Genomic DNA, 16,579 nt, shown 5'->3' with positions numbered 1-16,579 from the left:
ATCTCTGTGTAGTGAAGCTATAGTACATAGAGTATATGATATGTAGATCCTAGCACACAGCTCTGCTCTCAGCATGATGATGTCTAACCCCTGTCATTCACAGGGAGAGGGGAGTGTGCAGAGCACAGGGGGTGTTACAAGTCAGTGCTCAAATGATTCAGTCCCGCCTCCTGGTGCTTCAATTGCTCATTTGCATATGAATAAAAACGCTTACAGAGCTGCTGTAATTACATTGTTTACATTATATGTAATCATGTGACATTTAATGTCCGATTTTGGACAACTTCATTTTTACACCATTTTTACACCATGATGTGTAAAATAAAAAAAACTGAGCACCACTTAATCAAATTAGCAAATTGTGTCCAAGACCTCAAAGACTGCTTAAGACAAATATTGGTACTTAGATTTGAGCTAGATGGTCTGGCCCTGAGACTTAGTAGAATATTTATTTTTTTGCTCTGTTGGCACTGTCAACATTGACAACAACCAAGTTTTACCATTCATAAGCACAAATTTTCATACAAAATTGTGAGAAATCCACTAAATTTCAAACCTACTTTCAAGTAAAAATACAGATTCATATGTAGTGGAAATTAAGATATTGACTTTTCCCCATTGCAATGTGTTTTAGAACAACTGTAGTTAAAGGGGTTATCCTATGAGTAATGCAAAAACTGAAAATCGGATATCTTATAGTACATGACAGTCTCTTTCTAACAAACTTGGAACCAGCCCTTTACCTCACATGGATCCAGATATGTCTCCATTCACTGATGCAATTGCCCTGCTAGAGTTATTTCAAGCTGGCAGCTCGGGAAACGTGTCCTTTCTCAGGGTCGTGTCCTTTCTGCTGCAGCTGGTGGCAGTTGAAGGATGGAACTAAACATGCATGTCAATCTCAGTGAGCAGGACAGAGAATTTAGAAAATGGGCAAACAGCAGGTGGAGCTATACAGATAGATTTCAGAGAGTAACTCAGTAGCTATACAAAATTTTTAATTACATGCAATTACAAAAGTATATAGATCCAGGTGCTGGTTTTAAAAATGTTGAATATTTTTCTTGGGACAACCCCTTTAATATTTGCATTCAGGAATGATCTCCAATTACCATTACTTTTACAATGTAATGGTTGGAAAACACATACTGTACATTTTACATCTTGTTGAAGTTCTGAAATAATTTGGGATTTTTTTCAACTCAAATAATTTCTCAATAATGAGTAGCATAACAAGGTGCAAACAGTGTACATTTTTACACTTTATTTGATTTTTTTGCCATAAACATTTAAAGAAAGTCAGTTGCTTTAGACATTTTTTTATGCTATTCATATTTTATGTACATTTTTCATACACAAACTGAACTAGAACATCTTTACACCATGACCATTATCACCTTTAAATATTCCTTTATTGTTCAGATTTGATATTGGTTCATTTCTTGTATTTGTGCACCATTCTTAGCAAAGTTACTTTCAAAGTTTCTTTTTTCCATTTCAGAAGTTTTATGTATTTATTATATTTTCATAATTTGGTATAATCGTTCAATATGTCTTTTATGGATATTGTACAGTGGTAATTTTTTTCAAAGTGCGTCATATTCCTGCACCCCAGTTCTATGTTCCTCCTGTTTGGGTCAGATATTTAGATGTATATGCTGTAAGAAATCTTGCTACCTGCAACCACAAGACTCAACAACCATGTCCTCATATTGCTTGTAGACCACATTGTTGGCCGAGTCTATGTATAGTATGCTAATTGGACTCAGCCTTGTTGGAACACAGCATGTAGGAGGTGTAGTTTCTGGGTCCATTGAGTTCATCAAAGTTTGGATTACTGCATGGTTTGTTGGTTCTAAGTGAGATCTCAAAGGAAATTCACAAAGACCTTCACAATGATATGCCTCATATTCCAAAGGTGCAATAATCCAATCATCCCACCCCATGTCCTTGAAGTTCACATGAAGAGGCTTTTTGCTACATCTGGCTTTTGAATTCTTATTTGGCCTCTTTCTCGCTGGAAATGGTGCCCTTCTCTTCCTCCGTTGGTTGAATAAATACTCATAGACAGTTTTATCGTCTTGGCCAGACCTGGCTTTAATTTCATTAAAAAACAAATCTCTCTTCTTTGTCCTACCAAAGACGAGAAAAATAGCCTTCTCATTAGTCTGCCGACCGGTCCTGTTAAACCCCACAGTTTTTAAATCAACAGGTTTACCCTTGTCCAACACCTCTAGCTCAAAACACAACTGAGCAGAGTTTTTAAAGTTTTTGAAAAGTTTCCAGATATCAAAAACCTCCCACTTTGGTGTGTCGCTATTGCTGAGAGCACGAGAATCCAAGAGAGTAGCCGGCTTCTTGTTTGCTGGACAAATATATAATTTTATTTGCAAAAATTTTCCAGACAGCTGAAATTTAGGATCTAAAGGTCTTTTTCTTAAGATACGGAGTTCTGCGCCCAGCAAACCATCTTTCTCCAGAGCACTGATATCAAATACGTATTTTTGTCTTCTGGTCACTGTCATTCGTTCATCTTTAAAAAGGAAAAAAATATGTTAATTTGTGACACAGTTTAAATGGTTATTTGACAAAAGGACTTGAAAAAGTCAAGGGTAACATTGAAATATATTTTTGTAAAAAAAACTTGTTCAGTACATTTGGATTATATATTTTTTTACTTTAGCTACTGCTGTTACAGTTGCTCCACTGAAAGGACAAGGATAACCAAGGACACATTCACTGCATACACACATCAGTTTTTAGATTTTAAACATTTTTATACTTGTAAAATGGTTTTATGTTTTTTTTTAACAATTTGTACTTAATAGCTGTGGGATTATATTAAGCATTAATGGTTTCCATTGTTTACTGCCCAATGACTACTCTAGGTTCTCTTACATGTTTTAAATGTTAAAATTGCTGACTTTTGGCATTTCTACAGACTGAGACTGTGATATTAAATACAGTCATTAGTAAATGGTCCATTTGCCTTTATGGTCATAATGTGCTGTTATTGGAATATCAATTTCCTCTAGACATGGGGCACAAATCTTGTGGAATCTGTTTGCTTGTTTTCACTGCTATGATTAAGAGCATATATAATGGGCAAATTCACATGATTTACTGCACTGCAGGATCCAAAGTGCTGGACGCTTTATTAGCTACAGGTGTTTATAATATGCAATCTATAATACTTTGCTGAAAATGCCTCCATTGAGTTTTAACATGTCCTACTCGCTAGGGAAGTGCCTAAAATCAATTTTTAATTAAAAGCATGATGGATTGTATTATCCTACAGAGACTATGGAATAAAATCTTTCATTATTGAAGTCTTTTATAGCGAACCCTCACAAAAATGGTGAAAAAGTCAAAATGTGGGAAAAGTGTTGTCTTTAAGGCTTTCGAACAATGTTTTGTCTGTTTCAGAAGTTATTTTCTTTGCTACACGTCTGTTACATTAGAGGAGCAGACAATTTGTTTATTTTCTCTTGGACGAGGAGTGGGTTTCTGTCAAGCTATACAATCACACATAGTTCCTGTGCAGAATAACCCTGAAGCTCCTAATTATATTATAATAAATCAACATTTAGATGATTACACCATGTTAACAATTCTACATCTCCGACTGCTCATGGAGATGATACATTTTCACATACTTGAAAAAATGCTAGATACTTTTAAGGAAAAGTATCAATAGTTCAGTAAGTTTCTTCAATATACTGTTGAAAAAAATGTGATTTACATGACTTGTCTCAAAGCTCCATCTTTCAAAAAATCCATTACATAATAAAATCAATAACTAATGAGGTGGAGTTTAATTATCGGATTAAAATATTGAAATGGAAGAATCATTTTGTATACACATAAATAGAAAAACCCAAACCCCAGAAATATACTTGAAACAAAGTATATTAGATGACAGAAGAGCCATTTACGCTTTCAATTTTCTAACAGGTGCACAGAAAAGTCAGATCTTGGTCTCACAGCAAGTACTAACCTTATTTGTGTTCAGCAAACAACAAATACAAATTTCAAATTAAACTTATTTTAGTATAGTTATACTCAAGATAAGAACCTAACTTATGTATCTACCATGATAAATGCATTTTACCTAGAACTGAGGCATCAAAAATGGTTGAGAAAAAAAAACAGGTGTCATGCAAGATTCACTGTTCTAGAAGAGGATGGTGCAGGTTCTTACTGATCTTATTCTTTTACAGTTTCTACTGGTACATATGATCAAAAAAATCTTTTTGGAACTGGCAGATTCTTACCTTGAGCTTTGTCTATAAAACTGGTGATAGTGTTCGCTAAACCTGCTTCGAGTTTCAGGCTCCCATTCATGCCTCTTCTTTCAGCATCAGAAAGAGTTCTATATAGTGAGAGCATGTACTCATGGGGAGTGATGAGAGGATGCTTAAAAGTGTCCTTTTGTTCCTTCTCAGGAATAGGGTTTGAAGGCTTTTTTGGTTTGAATCCAGCAGAATCTGCATGGACATTGACAATTTTGGTCGAGGCCTTTCCACCAAGGAGTAATGTCCTTGCGTTCACAATTTTCGCTGCAGGTTGCTTATTTTCAGTATTTCCATTCTTGTTTTCTGGAGAAGGTCTTTTTGAAGCTTCTTTCTTTGGTTCAACATTTTTCGCTTGAAGAACCCTTTCTTGAACAGGACTCTTATTTCTAGCCTGTGCAAGCCCAGTTCCATGACCAGCATTTCCAGCTTTAGTTGTGTTGAGCTTCAGTAGAGGGATCTTTTCTTTTACTGCTGCTACAGGAATCTCTACTTTAGCTCCTGGATGGGTTTGTCCTTGTTCAGAAAGGCCCAGCACCAAAGGGACTAAATCGAAATAGTCCCAAGTCAGATACCAAAGCAGTAAAGGGATAAATCTCAGTATTTTCATGTTCTGATTTTCCTTTGAACATCACAAAGAAGAAAAAAAGCAAAGAGTCCACCAAACTGGCATACAAAAACATGAACCAAATGAAACCCCAGAGTTAGCAAGAATAGCTTTCTTCTTAGTTTCCTCTTAAAATCTGTTTGCTTTATGTTATTATCCAGTCCCATAGTGGAAACTAACATGAATTCTGCTCTAATCTTTTTTTCTCCAGTGAGCAGCTGTGAAGAACTTGCTCCTGAAAGGTAAAGTTTACCTCCCGCTTTTCTCCTTCAAAACTGTCTGAATACTTGAAGGAGTCTTGTTTAAATCTGAGAGTTTTTTTTCCAAAGAGGAAGAATGGCGTAATGCTCTGCCTCTGTGTAAAACCCTTTTTTTAAAGATTTGAATCCTTTCCAGTGAAAATATTTCACACACAGCGTCTTGCAGGTGCTCAGAAATCTTTTACAAACCTGAACTCAGGAATTGGAACCGGAATTCCAACCAAAACCAACTTAATTACTCTCTGATGTCATGCTGTCTAAACTAATTTAAGTGCGATATATTTCTTAAAAGAAAAAAAAAATCTTTAACCTTTCCATTAACGTGACTCATGCTCTATGTGAAACCATTCTATAGGACCAAAACGTCAGGTTATGTCATTTAAAGAGGCAAAGGGTCTGTATTAACCTTACATGAACCTTGGGGGAATTACAATTGAAATACAAGCCATTTTTGCTTGCGTTAATTAGAACACTTCTAATAGGAGAACACTTAGCAAGTACTTAGTCTCTCAGATATGCAGATAACAAGCAGTTATGCTATTAGTATTAATGACTTACATTTTTTTTATTATTTCTCAGAATAGTTTGGCTCCGCTCTTTATTACTATTAAAAAGTGTGGTGAAATAACATGTTAATGTGGTAATGCTGTAACACTTTCAAAATACTTTATAAAATAATCTATAAAATTAAGTAACGCAGCCATGAATAAATGAAAATTTAAGAGAAAAATGTCCCTGTTTCATATAAAACACAGTCAGGATTTTCCAGATGTTTTACTCCCCTGATATTGAGCAGCAGCGTCCCCTGCAGTCTACATTTAAAATAAGAACTCAACTGAAGGTTCACCTATGGTGCGTCTTGAACTTTAAAGGATGGATTGGGGATGAGTTCTCTGATCAACACGGTCTGACTGCTGGGGCCCCGGAAGATCACAAGAAGAGGGGTCTTTGCTCCCCCTGTTTGAATGGAGAAGCTGTCACGCATGCATGTTGTCGTTCCATTTAGCTCTGGGGCTGCAGGAGATAGTCGAGTCCTTGTACTCGCCGGCAGTCCTATAGAGTTCAATGGAGCGACGGACACACATATATGTCTTTCATCCTTACAACTGGGGAGCACAGGCCCGCTTTCTTGTGATCATGCACATATATAATATCCTGTGGAGAAGGGATGAGATTAGAGATGGAGGAAGGATAAATTCGATTCACCTAGAAGCCGAATTTCCTTGTGCTTCGTGTCAGCGAATCAATTTAACCTGAAATAGTGTAAAACACAAAAAAATTCAAACTTACTGCTTCCATTTGCTCGCGACAGGCCAACAGCCTCCATTTTGATTGAAAATCTGGGCCGAAATCCTGTGCGTGGTGACGTATGACGTCACCATGCTGGCTGGCGTGATGACGTAATCTCGCGCTGCGTGGGATTTCGCTCCAGATCTTCAAACAAGATGGCGGCGGCTGGCCCATCGCGAACAAATTGAGGCGGTGAGTTTGATTTATTTATTTTTTTATTTGGTAATTTTACACTGTTTCTACACTCAGATGCCGTGATTAGAGATAAGCGAATTTTAAACAAAATTCTATTCGGCTGCTTCGCTGCATAAAACAATAAATTCGCTTTGTGACAAATTACTTCGCCATGAAGCACGTTTTTTTGTAAGTAGCAGGTGCAATGAGAGGGAGATGCGATAGCGCCCCCCGTTATTGTACCCCTCAGATGCCGCGTTCATACATGATTGCGGCATCTGAGTTTAAAAACTGTGTAAAATGAACAATAAAAAAACTATTAAACTAAACTTACTGCCTCCATTTGCTCGCGACGGGCCGGCCGCCGCCATCTTGCTTGAAGATCTCGGCTGAAATCCCGTGCGGCGCGAGATTACGTTACCGGCTGGTGTGGTGATCTCGTGCCGCACTGGATATCGGCTGAGATCTTCAAGCAAGATGGAGGCTGGTGGCCCGTCGCGAGCAGATGGAGGCAGTAAGTTAGTTTTTTTTTGTTTTTTATACTATTTCAGGATAAATCGATTCGCTGACACGAAGCACGAGGAAATTCGGCTTCTAGGCAAATCGAATTTATCCTGAAATTCGGATCGAATTCCACTTCGTGCGGTTCGCTCATCTCTAGCCGCGATCATGTATGAATGCGGCATCTGAGGGGTACAATGACGGGGGCGGTGCTAAAGCAGCTCCCTGTCATTGCACCTGCTACTTACAAAAAAATGTGCTTCATGACGAAGTAATTCGTCACGAAGCGTATGTTTTTGTAAAATTCGGCGAATCAGCAGAATAAGTCGCTCATCTCTAGGTGAGATGTCTTAATGAGACAACCCTTTGAACTCCTTACAGAAGTACTGGTTCTGAGTAGGGATGAGCGAACTTCAAGTTTTGAAGTTCGGGTATATGGTGAACTGTGTTATGGATTCCGTTACCATAGACCATAACGCAATTCAATGATGGAATGCCTTTAGAGGCATTCCGTTATGCATTCCGTCATAATAAAAGTCTATGGCCGTGGTAACGGAATCCATAACGCAATTCACCATATACCCGAACTCGAACTTCAGAACTTTAAGTTTGCTCATCCCTAGTTCTGAGTAATCGCTTGCTGATGTGCACCTCAAGTAGAGCCGGAATGCCTTGTTAAAGGGATTTCAGTTTTTTTGTGTAAATGTATGAAAAGCATTTTACAACTTTTCATTATTTTCAAGAGCTTTGGTTGCTGTCTGTGAATGGAAACATTGTTATTTATACGTTAAGGTAGATTTAGATGGGGTGATAATCGGGCAGATAATCGGGAACGCATGTCCCTGCGAAGAGTCGTTCCCGGCAATTTGCCCGTGTAAAGGTGACGCCGATCACCCAATGAATGTGTGAAATGCTCGTTCATCAGGTGAAATGATCGTTAAAGCTAGCAAGTCTAAACAGCGACCATTGAAATGAATGGTTCCTTATATGGACCGTATGCGGAACGCAGAAAACGGCCCGTATACGGAACGCAAAATACGTTCGTGTGAACGAGCCCTCATACTGTGGAGATAATCGCAGAATGTAAACGCAGAGCTTCACCTCCACTTAAGGAGCTGCCAACTGTTGTCAAGAAACGCTTCCTTTCTGACAATCGGCTGCTCCTCGGCCTGTGTAAATGTGCCTTTAGGGGCTAAAAACTTGCATTGAACATGTCTGACACAAGACCAAGATTAGTTAAAGGGGATGTCTCACTTCATTAAATGGCATTTATCATGCAGAGAAAGTTATTATAAAGCACTAACTAATGTATTGTGATTGTCCATATTGTCTCCTTTGCTGGCTGGCTTCATTTTTCCATCACATTATACACTGCTCGTTTCCATGGTTACGACCACCCTGCAATCCAGCAGCGGTGGCCATGCTTGCACACTATAGGAAAAAGTGCCAGCCTATGCTCACTCCTGCAGTCCTGGCCACCTGAGATGCCGCTGGTTTATCCTGTAGTGTGCAAGCATGACCGCTACTGCTGGATTGTAGGGTGGTCGTAACCATAGAAACAAGCAGTGTATAATGTGATTGAAAAATGAATCAAGCCAGCACGGGAGGCAATATGGACAATCACAATACATTAGTAAGTGCCTTGTATTAACTTTCTCAACATGATACATGCCACTTGCTGAAGTGACACAACCCCTTTCCTGATGAGGTGATTTTCAGTTTTTGATGCTTCGTTGGCTACCTGAGCCATAACTGTTTTACTTTTCTGTTCTGTATGAGGGCTTATATTTTTTTGTGGGACAAGTTGTACTTTCTAATGCCACAATTTAATATTGCATAGGATGTAGTGGGAAGTAGAAAAAAATTTAAATTCTGGCACAGTTTTGCGTTTTTTTTTTTTTTTTTACAGCGTTCACTATGTGGCAAAACTGACTTGTGCTCTTCATTCTCCAGGTCAGTACAAATCTGGCGATACCACATATGCATCGTTTTTCTTGCGTTTTGAATCTTAAAAAGAAACAAAAACTTGAAAAGATTTTTTTTTTTTTCGGCGCCATTTTCGGACCCCTATAAATTTTTGGGGGTTATGTGTACGGAGCTGTATGAGTACTCATTTTTTGCGGGGTGATCTGTACTTTTCATTGATACCATCCTGACATGCATTCAGGATGCAGTTTTCAGTTTTCGCTAAACCCTGGTATTCTGTATAATGATTAAATTAATTTCAGCTAGCTACAATAAAAAACTGCATCCTGAATGCATGTCAGAACTGCACTGTGTGCCAGCACCCTCATTGGCACGTGCTGCAGGGTTCAGCATGTCAGTACTATAGGAGTACTGACTGCTGGCTCAGAAGTAACAGACCGCTGAAATCAGCGGGTGTATGCACTACACTATGATGCCCTCAGCGAGGGCAGCATAGTACTGGTGAGAGGTTCCCTTTAAATTTCGGTTCATTCCGGGTTTTGAAGTCGAACAGGTGGTCCTATCAGTGATTGTATGCACAATTATAGCGGTAAAGCTGTCAATCACTGATAGGACCGCCTCCTTGACTTCAAAGCCCAGAATGAGCAGAAATTTCAATGTATAAGTTACAAGTTTTGCCAATTCAATTCCCATAAAATGGCACATCAATCTGTTAAGCTTCTCCTGGTTTATAATACGATTTAGGGCTAATGCACACAACCATATGTATTTTGCAGTCCGCAAAAAATACGGATGATGTCCGTGTGCATTCCGTATTTTGCGGAACAGAACAGCTGACCCCTAATAGAACAGTCCTATCCTTGTCCGTAATGCGGACAATAATAGGAGATGTTCTATTTTGTTGCGGCACGGACATACGTAAACGTTATGCACACGGAGTAACTTCCAGTTTTTTTGCGGACCCATCTAAATGAATGGTTCCGCATACGGTCCGCAAAAAACCCAGAACGGACACGGAAAGAAAATACGTTTGTGTGCATGAGGCCTTATGCAGATTGCACAGCATTTTCATGGTGACAGGTTCCCTTTAAACAAGACCTATCAAATATCCTTTTATGTTGTTCCAGTAAATACTTGTATTCCTCATAAAATGCCAGTTTTGGAGAAACTTTTTCTTAGAAATCAGACTGTAGAAACACACCCTATAGACAAATGGTATGGTAGCCCCCACTTAATAATGTATACGTTTCCAGGAGGAATAACAGAGGGACAATACAGGGTAGAGTTCTGAGAAAATATTCTCTGGAATGATTTTTTTTTCATGGGAAGTACATGTACCTACTAAAACAGACATGGCAGGAGAACAGGTCCTTTTTAAAAATGAAGTTCAATCTGTTTTAAATATGCTTATGTTACTTAAAGAGGATGTGCCATACATGTCTGATAGATGTGGGTCCCACCATCTTGAGAATCAGCTGGAAATACCATATTAAAGTAAAGCTCTGCCTCATAACCCCTCATAAAACATGGTGTTTCCCATGGTAACTACTGATTAGTGATTGTGGCTACTCTGGATCTCCATGTTCTTGACCAGAATGATTATCTTCTTTGTTGAAGCCTCCGGTTCCTTCATTCCTCCTCCTGGCTGAGCTTGCTTTATGACTTGGGATCCTGTATTGCTATCACTTTAACATATGATGATTTGAAAGTGGAAGCTTAGTGACACCTAGTGGAAAATGTGCAAAAAAACAGGTAGTTGTCAAGCAGCCATGACTGACAGCCTGACGAACTAAAGTGGGTACTCCCTTTAGTTTGTATGTATGCCCAGAGATACATCTAATAGATTTAAGTAGGAGAAGTGGATCAGCGCTCACTTTTTGACACAAAACAATCTTCACTTTATTACCATAAACAAAATACAGGCAGATGCGACGCGTTTCGGCTAAACAAGCTTGTTTGAAAAAGGCAGTTTATCCGAAATGCGTCACATCTGCCTGTATTTTGTTTATGGCAATAAAGTGAAGATTGTTTTGCATCAAAAAGTGAGCTTTGATCCACTTCTCCTACGTCGATGTCTGGGACTGCAACCCAGGATACTTTCCATAGATTCTAGGCTTGGAAATGTATATAATAAATAGTGTTACTACTATAAAACAGAATATTTCATTTTTTTGTTTCCTTTTGTTTCCTCTTGTATTTGGCAATAAACAATGGGGGGAGATTTATTAAAACTGGTGTAAAGGAAAACTGGTTTAGTTGCCCATAGCAATCAATCAGATTACACCTTTCATTTTCCAAAGGAACTCTGAAAAATGAAATATGGAATCTGAGTGGTTGTTATTGGCAACCAAGTCATTTTTCCTTTACACCAGTTTTGATAAGTGCCCCCAATGTCTTTTCCTCTATTTTCTATTTTTTTCCCGTTATTTGTATATGTATGATACGCTCATAAACGTTATACTGTGTACAATATTTGGTGTTTGACAAGCAGATGGTTCTAGACTTTGTGCAATACATTTATATTTTAAGTGGCAGGTGGGGATCAGTGATACACTAGTTGGGTATATGATCCTAAAAAAGAAAAATTTAGTAGGGCATGTGCGGTCACTGGCTGGGTACATGAGTACACACATGATTTTCACAGCTTTAGTTACCGCTGAGAGCTCATTATGTACCCGGTCAGCAGCAGACAGAAGGACTTGGGCGGCCCTCCTTGGCGTAAGCCCACTGGGAAATTTCCCTGTAAGGTCCATGGTTAATCTGCCCCTGGTGGACAGCATACAGTATACCATCTGTCTACTGTCTGCATCCATTCCGTAAATTATAGAACATGCCCTATTCTTGTCCAAGAATATGCATTTCTACTGATGGGAGTGAGAAAATTGCAAGCTTTACATTGTATAGCGGCTGGAGTTGGTACCACGCTCAGCTCCATTAATTTGAATGGGGCTCAGCTGCTCCTAGGCCACGTGATCAATGAACGTGTCGTCACTTGCCTAGGAAAAACAGAGATGCCTTCTCAAACAGCTGACCGCCGGGGGTCCTGGGTGTAGGACCCCCACAAATCAGATACTGATGACCTATCCAGAGGATAGCACAAAAACAAGGCTGAGGGCAAAATATCCTCCATGATTTTTTATTCAATGCGGGTCCATCAAAAAGTACAAAGTTCAAAAATAGTGCTTGAGTTACTTTGATTAAAAAAATCATAGAGGATATGCTGCAGTCAACCTTGTATTTGTGCTATTGATATGAAACAGCCATTGCGGATCTGCGGCTGCTGACTGGCGTGTGCATTCCCAGCGGAGGTCTGGAAGGGTCAGCAGTGCTGCTCTCCCATTTGTAATTTTTTCTATCCAGATGATAGGTCATCATTAAAAAAATCTCAGAAAACCCCTTTAAGCCAGTTATGTCTCTGGTGCACACAATTTGACGAAATGTATGCCAAAATTTAGGTGCCCTCTCATTAGTAAATGCCACTTAACCACTTTTGTCATTTTCTTGGAGTGATTAACAGTATATGCAGTTAGAATACGTTATATTGATACAAACTAGTTCATGGTAATGTATGGGCCATTCTTTACTTTATGTAGGAAGGTGTGCGATGTCTGCTCATATGTTTTGTCATTGCACCTGGCCATGAGCCGCCTTTCAGAAAGCAAGCCTAGTATGTGTGTTATATGGTTCACTGACAAAGCAAAAAGTAATTGGAGGTCATCTTTATCCTTCCATCCATATAAAAGACAAACATTACCTAGAATAATCCTGAGAATATATTTTAGCAGCCGTGACAAAGGTGGCTATCCAGCCTTCACCAGTGCATCTCCTGTTTTGTCGTTGCTGTTTGTTTAATTTGAGGGGTTGTCCCAAAAAACATGAATGTGCATTTTTAACACCAGTATCTAGATCTGAATACTTTTTCAAATGAATGTAATTAAACATTTTATATAGCCACTGAGCTATTCATTAAAATGTGTCAATGTAACAGTTACAGGGAGAGAGCAGCAGCAGAAAGGACGAGTCCTTTGAGCTGTGAGGGAGCTGCAGTAGAATGGACACCCCCCAAACCACGACTGGAAAAGAGCTGCAGCAGAAAGGCCACCTACCCCCCAAACTGTGATTGGGAGAGAACTGCAGTAGAAAGGACACCTCCCGTCCCCCCATACCCCAAACCATGACTGGGATAGAGCTGCAGCAGAAAGGACACACCGCCTGGGACGACACACCTCTTGAGCTACCAACCTGAAATAAATCTGGCAGAACAATTGCAGCTATTTATTGGGAGATTTCTGCATTCAGGTGAGATACAGGGCTGGTTCTGACTTTATTAGGAAGAGATTGTCATGTACTATGTGTTGTCAGATTTTCATTTTTTACATTACATGGGATAACCCTTTAAGAGCAAAAGGAAGGAGGATCAGGAAAGTAATAATCTTACTTATCCAATCCTCTCATGAAGACAGACATGAGGTTCCGCATACTTTTGCCTGCAGAACCTGTTGAAATCAGCAGTATCCTCCAACTAACATGTTGTCACGCCCTGCCCTGTGAGAGGCCTGAGAAAATCTGACAGACTTGCTGCACATTAGTCTATCTGACAGATTGTTCTGTTTCTCTTTGTTGTGGTTTTGGGCAGGATCCCACCTCCCCACAGGTTCTGCTCATTAGATATTTAGTGGTGCTATTTATACCCGCCTCTCACTATAGCCCTTGCGGTTTATATTTGCTTTTGGAGTTCTCAGCTGGTGTTTGGTGGATCTCCTGCTCCCCGTCCGTCTTAAGCTAAGTCCTACTTCTTCTCTTTTGTTGTATGTTTCGGCTAGGCCTCAGGAAGATGATGGTTCCTGCACCTAGCACTAGGAACCGGTCGTCTTATCTCCAGCTCCCTAGCTGAAGGTTTGCTACAGTTTCAGCTAGGCTTAGGTTCCAGCGCATGAGCACTTCCACCTTAAGGATTTGCTCATGTACTTACTTTCTCCCTCAGGTTTTTGCATGGATCCTGAAAAGATCCGTGCGGTACTGGAATGGGATCGGCCGGAGAATCAGAAAGCTCTGATGCGGTTTTTGGGTTTTACTAATTACTACAGAAAATGTATCCTGAATTATTCCACTATTGTCAAGCCTTTGACTAATATGACTAGGAAGGGTCTGGACTTCTCAGTCTGGTCGGAAGAAGCATTACAGGCTTTTTCTGCTATAAAGGAATGTTTTGCTTCCGCTCCCATTCTGATGCAAACCGAGGTGTCTCAACCCTTCATTGTGGAGGTTGACGCGTCAGAAGTGGGAGTTGGAGCAGTTTTGTCGCAGGGTCCCTCTCCTAGCAAATGGCGTCCGTGTGCTTTTTTCTCAAAGAAACTTTCTGCTGCCGAAAGAAATTATGATGTTGGGAATAGAGAGTTGTTGACCATTAAATTGGCCTTTGAGGAATGGTATCATTGGCTAGAAGGAGCGATTCATCCGATTACGGTAATTACTGACCATAAGAATCTGGCTTACCGGCAATCAGCAAAGTGTCTAAACCCTAGGTAGGCCAGATGGTCATTGTTTTTTACCAGATTTAATTTTGTGGTCACCTATCGCCCTGGGTTCAAAAATGTCAAAGCGGATGCTTTGTCACGTAGCTTTCCTGGGGGGGGGGGGGGGGGGGGGGATTCGGATGATCCCGCTCTGATTTTGGCTGATGGGGTGGTTGTATCCGCTCTTTATCCTGAACTAGAGGCGGAAGTGTTGGGGGCTCAAGGTGAGGCACCTGATTCCTGTCCTTCAGGGAAGTTGTTTGTTCCTTCTGAACTTTGACACTAGGTGTTTAAGGAACATCATGATACTGTCTTTGCAGGACAAACTGGGAGTAGATCCACGGTGGATCTTATTTCCCGGAGATTCTGGTGGCCCAGTTTGCGTCAATGTTTTGAGGGCTATATAGCAGCTTGTGAGACCTGTGCACGTGCTAAGGTGGCTCACATTCGGCCTTCAGGCTCTCTTCTTCCTTAGTCCATCCCGTCTCGTCCTTGGATGCATTTGTCCATGGACTTCATCACTGATTTACCGAGTTCCTCTGGGAAAACTGTGATTTTGTTGGTGGTAGACTGCTGCAGCGTACTCAAGTTAGGCTTAAAATTTTTCCTGGGTGTTGTAGTGCAATCATGGCCACTAACCTGAGACAGCTGACTCTCTGCAAGGGCAGGTGATGATAAGTAATGTTCGTGACGCCAGTGCCAATTAAACGGTGGCACGCCGTTTGCTGATAGCAGGAATAACTGAGGAATCACGTGATGTTAAAACAGAACTCAAACTTTAGTAGTCATCATACATGGACACAGATGGAAGCGCAGTTCCTTTGAAGACAGTTGGTTTCAATACATTTGATGCAGGCAATATATAGCAAGGTGACTTCAGAGTGTTAAACACAGGACTTGCAGTACAGGCGGCTTGCACTCTATTCCTGACTGATCCTGGAACTTAGAAACTCTTCTCCAAGGCCCGATGCCCTAGCTCTGGCTTATATCCTTGGTTTTATAATGATCAAGTACCTCCTCTGTTATCTTTAGTACCTCTTGCTTTTCTGGACTTGCCTCTGTCTCTCTCAGTTTCCTCAGGCTGGTTAACTGTGGTGTTCCTGCTTCTGCATATATGAACTCAGGAGGGGAACCTTCTCCTTGGATCTGGAACCCGATTACAGGGACTGCAATACCCTCTCCTGGTCTGCAAGCTCCAGGTCTGGACTTAACTCAGACATAGTCTGATCTCTAACACAGTCTAAATCTCCTATTCCTCTCCCTGACTGGGCCTTATATAACCTAGGGCTCCCTAGCTCCCTCTAGTGATTCAGAGCTGGAATGACACCCTTAGCAGGCCTGTACATGCACATTTTACAGTAACAGGGCAGTACATAGCATTACATTATATTTTATGAAGATGACTTATACCAACCTCCCCATAAATAAGGGGAAACGACAGCACACAAGTGACCCTTCTGTAGTGACGGGCATTACAGCCCCCGTACACTACATACTCCGCTGCTTTAAGCTGAGTACAACCTCGTACTCCATCAGGGCCCGCCCAACTGGAATTTTCACCTGAAATAGAAAAAGACACATGCAGGCATACATATACGTAATTCGTCTGCATATACATTCATATCAGGTCCAATTGGCAAAGGTGAAGTGTGGTGACAAGGGGCGTCGTTCTCTTCTCTCAGGATAGTGAGTGGAACTGGGGCGCTGACCTGGCACAGCGTAACATTATTACCAGGATAGTCCATATGTGCAAATTGTCCTTAATAGAACAGCAGAAAAGATAAAACAGTATAAAAGTTCTTGGAGGCTCAAAGAACAAATATGAGTCCATACCCAGGTTCCTTTCTTATAAATCACAGAGGCTCTCGTGCGGTGGAGTCCATCTCTGGGCACATTTCCTTAAAAACAAAGATCTCAGAGGCTCAGGTACTTTTGAGTCTATCACTGGGCACATATCCTTGGAATCCAGTTGCACAATAAAAATGACATCTAAAAACAAGTGCTGTAATACCC

The 16,579-nt window shown here is 40.4% G+C and overlaps 1 protein-coding gene across 1 annotated transcript; it reads right to left on the bottom strand.

Moving 5' to 3' along the window:
- Positions 1-1,673: 1,673 nt before the first annotated feature.
- Positions 1,674-4,902, bottom strand: GDF5 (growth differentiation factor 5). Its single transcript, XM_040437306.1, has 2 exons — positions 4,275-4,902; positions 1,674-2,533 (listed from the first exon to the last, which is right to left on the bottom strand). Exons 1-2 carry the CDS (start codon positions 4,900-4,902, stop codon positions 1,674-1,676), a joined length of 1,488 nt encoding a protein of 495 aa, XP_040293240.1.
- Positions 4,903-16,579: the final 11,677 nt, after the last annotated feature.

The sequence above is a fragment of the Bufo bufo genome, chromosome 6, assembly GCF_905171765.1.
Source record: "Bufo bufo chromosome 6, aBufBuf1.1, whole genome shotgun sequence".
In the NCBI taxonomy this organism is placed as follows: domain Eukaryota; kingdom Metazoa; phylum Chordata; class Amphibia; order Anura; family Bufonidae; genus Bufo; species Bufo bufo.
This window is presented reverse-complemented; position numbering and strand designations above follow the sequence as displayed.